This window comes from Pristiophorus japonicus, chromosome 10 (assembly GCF_044704955.1).
Source record: "Pristiophorus japonicus isolate sPriJap1 chromosome 10, sPriJap1.hap1, whole genome shotgun sequence".
Classification (NCBI taxonomy): domain Eukaryota; kingdom Metazoa; phylum Chordata; class Chondrichthyes; family Pristiophoridae; genus Pristiophorus; species Pristiophorus japonicus.
The window spans coordinates 80,571,906-80,577,905 of NC_091986.1; the positions used below are offsets into that span (position 1 = coordinate 80,571,906).

At 40.5% G+C, this 6,000-nt stretch overlaps 1 protein-coding gene across 1 annotated transcript in view; it reads right to left on the reverse strand.

The window, feature by feature from the left end:
• Window positions 1-5,538, reverse strand: part of cnmd (chondromodulin) — a 79,634-nt gene extending 74,096 nt beyond the window's left edge. The window contains exons 1-2 of the mRNA XM_070891875.1: window positions 5,384-5,538; window positions 4,655-4,792 (exon numbers count right to left, since the gene is read on the reverse strand). Of these exons, the coding sequence (XP_070747976.1) occupies window positions 4,655-4,792; window positions 5,384-5,455 (210 nt within the window). The 5' untranslated portion in view covers window positions 5,456-5,538. The remainder of the gene's footprint in view (window positions 1-4,654; window positions 4,793-5,383) is intronic.
• Window positions 5,539-6,000: the final 462 nt, after the last annotated feature.

Below are 6,000 nucleotides of genomic sequence, written 5' to 3' on the forward strand. Positions count from 1 at the left end.
TGTAAATTTGGCCACTTTGCATTTAAGTTTCTGATCCAGGTCATCTATATAAATTAGAAATGTAGTGGTCCCAGCGCCGACCCTGAGGCACCCAACATAGTAGCTCCCCATCCCACATCATTCCAACGTAATTAATGAGTACTCATTGTCACCTACCCTTCAACCACTTCATTATCCATACTCTGAATCAACACAGTTTTGAGTCTAACTTATAGCCCCTCGTGTGGAATTTTATCTTTTGAAAGTCACAGTGCATCTTGCAATTGGGCTTACCACAGTCCACTTGAGTCGTTACTTTCTCAAAGTTGAGGAGATTGGTCAGGCAGAATCTTCCACTTTTGAATCTATGCTGACTACTGTTAGGTAGCTTATTGTTGTACAGTTGATTCTCAAGTGTACTCCTGATAATCAATTCTATTATTTTACATGGAATGGAAGGTGAGTGGGTCTGTGGTTGCCCATGTCTAATTTGACAGCCGTTTTGAATATGTGGTGCGCCTTAGCCTATTTCCAATCTCCTAGCATCTTTACAGTGTCCAATAACTCCCTCACAATAATCATCAGTGCTCTCAAATTTTTTTCCTGTTTTTTTTCAGCATCCTATGATATTTGTTTTGAGTCTACTTAGCCTGTCTAGGTCTTCCATCTCATTTGTAAAAAAGTCTTTGATTTTACTTGGGATATCTTTGTTTAGAGAAGAGATGTTGCTCATCCTTTGCTTTGTAACTATTTAGAGGAATTAGTCATTCTACTATTTTGTGCCCAGTCTGAGTTTGAAGCCTATTGCATCTTGTGTGGTTTTCACCTCTTCTCTCACTACCCTCTTGCTATTATGGTACAGGAATCTGCATTTGTAAACTGTTATGCTTAGTTTCAGCTGCTATGCCCCCCACCACCTCATTCTCTCTGATCACATTCTCTGTAATTTCTTGTATCCATCCCAGTGAGCCCCTTTTTTCTCCCTGTGGGATTTGTACACATCATTTTCCCCTTTTCCAATTTTAATTTATTTGCTGATCCAGTTAGGATCATGTGTGTTTAGTCTCAGGTTGTTGGTTTTGAGCATGTATATATCCTGCATGATCAGAATTATGCCTTTAAAGGTGTTCCATTTATCTTATCATCATCATCATAGGCAGTCCCTCAAAATCGAGGAAGACTTGCTTCCACTCTAAATGTGAATTCTCAGGTGACTGTACAGTCCAATGCGGGAATTACAGTCTCTGTCACAGGTGGGGCAGACAAGTGGTTGAAGGAAAGGGTGAGTGGTGAGCCTGGTTTGCCGCACACTCCTTCCGCTGTCTGTGCTTGATTTCTGCATGCTCTCAGCGACGAGACTCGAGGTGCTCAGCGCCCTCCCGGATGCTCTTCCTCCATTTTGGGCGGTCTTGGGCCAGGGATGGTGGAGATATTGCACTTTTATCAAGGAGCCTTTGAAGGTGTCCTTGAAGCATTTCCTCTGCCCACCTGGGGCTCGCTTACCATGTAGGAGTTCCTGGTAGAATGTTGAAGTGTTGTTCACAACCTCCCTCAATCTATTTGTTTTATTTCTTCCCTCACTTCATTGAATAAAAGCTCTTTCAAAATTCCTGTGTCTACTATTATATAACAGATCTAATGATGAACCAATCAGCCAGTGGAGTGCAGGGATAAGCAGCTGCTACTGCACTGTTCCTGCACTGGTATGGCGCCAAAATGGCAGGCCTCGTGACAGCAATGATCTCCTTTTATTTCACATTAAATTGGAGGGAGAAGAAGATCATTTTTAGCATTACATCAGAATCTAAAGATATATTTACCTTAATAACTTGGAAGTTAGCTGGGCTAAAGTCAGCTGATAGATGGAAACATTTTATTTTAGTCATACTTCAAATTTTGAATAAATATTTATTTAAAATGCCATTATAATCTTCTATATTTACATATTACTTAATTTTTTAACAACTGTTCAGAAAGAACATAAGCCTGAGGTTAGAAAAGTTGTGACCAAATTAGTAATTAAAACATTCCCAACTGCTCTCAAGATGAGTATACTGTTGAATTATGATTTTGCACTGGATAATTTGCATTAGGAGGCAAACATAATCTAAACACACCAGTAACCAGGTTATGATACTCATATTTAGAAATAATTCACACATTTTGCTCATCACATGTATTCTTATTGAAGGTATTATTACTGAAGGTATCATTACTGAAATAAAAATCTAATTCAGCTCAACAGCAACAACAACTTGCATTTATGTCACACTTCAATGTAGTAAAACATCCCAAGGTGCTCACAGGAGTGATTATCAAACAACATTTGACAGAAGCCAACTAAAGAAATATTAAGATTGACAAAAAAAGAGGTAGGTATTACGGAGTATCTCAAAAGAGGTGAAATAGCTAAAGAGGCAGAGAGGTTGAGGGAGGGAATTCCAAACAGTAAGACAGTTCTAGGGTAAGTTACCAAAGAAAATCATTGAAGCAGACAACATAAGGGGTTCAATAGCCACCTAAGGACTCATTTTAAGAGTTGGAAGCAAGTTTTTCCCAATTCTGAGGGACTGCCTATGATGATGATGATGATATATGTGTTTGTGTAGAGAGAAGGGTCTGAGGAATATGATGAGAAGGTGGGACAGATCTCTGGAAAAGAGGGAGGCTTATTGAACCAAATAGACTGTTCCTATCAGTTCTAATGCTCATAAAATAATTACTATGACCACCATGAACAAGAAGGCAACTTTGTATTCAAAAACATTATCGTAAATTAATGGTCATCGCTGGTGAGGCCTGCATTTTTGCCCATCCCTAATTTCCATGCGAAGATGGTGATGGACCTTCTTCTTGAACCACTGCTAGCAGTTTTATACAACTGACTGGCTTGCTGGGCCACTACAACTCAATCACATTGGTGTGAGACTGGAGTCACAAATAAGCCAGACCAGGTAAAGAGGGCAGATTTTCTTCTCTAAAGGTCATTAGTGAGTCAGTTGGGTTTTTACAATAATCCAACAGTTTAGTGGTCACTTTTACAGATACCAGCTTTTGATTTCCAAAATTTTAAATCTGAATTCAAATCTTCAAACTGATGAGCTGGTGAGATTTGGCCTCGTGTTCTCATGAGATTATTAGTCCAGTAACTGCTATGCTACCATACCGATAGTACGAAAATAGTCTCATAGTGTTTAGTCCTGTTTATAACTGACACTGACATCATCAGTCTTCTTGGGGAACTGAAGAAATAGGAATGAATGAGTAAAGGAACTAACAAGCCAGAAAAAAAGCTTTTGGGGTGATTTTCAACTGGCACACATGGAGTGGGCAGTACCAATGGCTCCAGTGAGAGGTTCGAACCTGGTCCCCAAAAATTGCTGTTTAAAAAAATATTTGGGGGCCATTTTCTGAACTCCCATTAACAACCACTGGTTAGGCCACTCAACCCGAGTACACTGGATATGAAAATGGTACCCGGGCTCTCCATCTGGCACAGATAGGACCCTGATTTAAATATTTTAATAGGGCTCCTTATCTATTTCAGGTAGGTGGGCTAGACTTGGGCAGCCAAAGGTAGACAATTATTTTTCCGATTTTCTACTGCCAGCTGCTTTAAGTTCCAGCACAAATGGAACAGGTAACAGCTGAAAATCACCCTCTTGGTTCGGACAAGGTCCAATAACCCTCCATTTCCATTTTCTTGGGCTTCCAGACGTTATCAGCCGAGTCATTTAGTTTATTTAATGTGTATTTACCAAGAACAGAAAATGGCTGCTCTCAAGAAATCATGACTATTCATCTCACATCCAGTGGAAAATCCTGACTGCTAGATTCTTCTTGCAGTGCCAACAGGGCAGCCTCTCTCATCGATGGAATTCCACACTATAAGGACGGCCTTGTCCTAAACTGGATTCCTAGATTCCTCTCTCTGAGAAACGACAGCCTTGGCTCCAGAGTCTTTTTAGCGGCTGTTTAAAATCCACATTTATCTCGAATGAGCAAGTGTAAACATCGGGAAGTCATCCTATCCCAATATTAGTTTATTGCTAAATAACCATCATCTTTGACCTAGGGGGTTGGTTTGGGCAGAGATGTGCTCCAAAACTTTACCGAACTGTTAGTTACAAATAGGAGAGGGTGCAGGAGGAGAAATCGCTGCGTGTTCCTGAATCCCGACACGCATGGAACATCAGCTTGGTTCATTATTTTAATCATTAAAAAAATATGTCAATCCTGGTCAGTTTTAACTACGGTCAAATATTGATTGACATTCTCCGCCTTCTGTACATCACTGGCGATGATATTAACACTAGCCCGGGTTATTGCCAGAACTTCTAGACATCTGCATTTTTCCGCAAAATTAACGGGGCAGTTAAGACAGTACAGCCTGGATTCTGGTTCGACACTGCACAACTATCCGGAGTGAAAGGGAATGCAGTCCCGCAGTCGGCAGTGATCTGCATAGGGAGGTGATTCTGTGAAATGAGTAAACGGCGCCACACCAGCCGGCCCTAGTGCAGCCAAGAGACCATCAAACTTTCCCAGACAGGCTGATCGCTGCCACACCTATAGGCTATGACCCAGCTAACCGCCAGCTTCACATTTCCATTTGAAGGGGAAAGGGGGTGGGTGGGGGGGATAATTTAATAAAATACTGGGATGCGTTGCTTACATTTTTGTCATTGATCTTCCAGAAGTAAAAAGCACCAATGGCTCCGAGGACGAGCAGTGCAGCGCCGGTGATGAGAACTACGGCGCCGATCTTCAGCAGGCGGCTGCTGCTGGAGGGTTTGACGGCCACGGCATATGCCTTTAAAACAGACGGAAAGCAATTCTTAAACTACAGTGATCTAAAAAAAAAGGTCCATATAACATTAAACACAGAGCAAGGACACACTGCACCGCTACACAGCTCATGTATGCTGTGCTCACAAATGTAACTTTCAAAAGTAGATTTCATTGGAAACTGACCATCAGAAAGAAACTGACATTAAAAAAGGCTGCTGGAGGAACTTGTATTGCACCTAACCCGGCGCAACGGTATGAAGTCTGCTGGATAAAACGATGCCTGGCAGCAGCCATTTCGGTGCCACTTATACTGATCCCCAGAGTTACCACTTCGGTTCCTGCAGTGAACCACTTTGAAATCCTGGCCTTTGGAAGAATTTGATAAAACACACATTCTTGCAATATAAAACAACAAAAACAAATGGTTTGCAATTACTAATCAATCCATTTCCTCATGATCGAAGAAACGCTTAAAGGTTGATGTGATTTACAAATCTCTAGACACTATTTGCTAAGCTTTGAAAGTTTGGATCGAGTCTGTTCTAAAATATTAATCGAAAAGTAGCAGTAATTGAGACTTTCGAGGACTTTTTTCTGTTTCCAAAGTACTTACAGGTGGTAGGCATTGCTCCACGTCAGCTGGTCCTGCCAGGGCTATGGGGACTTTTTCTGAAGTTTCTGCCATGGTATCTGCGCTGCACTGCCGCTCCGTGCCTGTGTAAAACCCCAGTCTCTACAACACCAGGTAGCAACGTGCTCTGAATAGCTAATAATCTCCGCCTAGCCCCCACTGCTCTCTCTAATTCAAACACACACCTCTCATATTCCCTCTCACGTAATTTCCTCCTGGAACAGATCATTTATTTAGGAATTTGATGAGAAACTCGATGTTTTATTTTGACTTTAAATGCCTCAAGAGAAACATTGCGTTTTTTAAAAGTGTAAATGATAAATTAACTTCAAATATAATACATTCCACACCTATTAAAAGTATTTTTAACACTAAAAAAAATCAAATTATCCAATAATTTTATTAAGTAAAATAAACAACACAGCAAAATGGGAATCCAGTGCTAAAGAAAATGTGAACGAATCGACTTTGAATTAAGAGTACTCATTCCAGTGGCTACTATAGTCGAGATGAGAAACTCTAGTAGTTAATGGCAATTTAGTTCAACTTTACATTTATTTGGGAGAACACTATTTAATTTTATTTCTAATTTATATCTT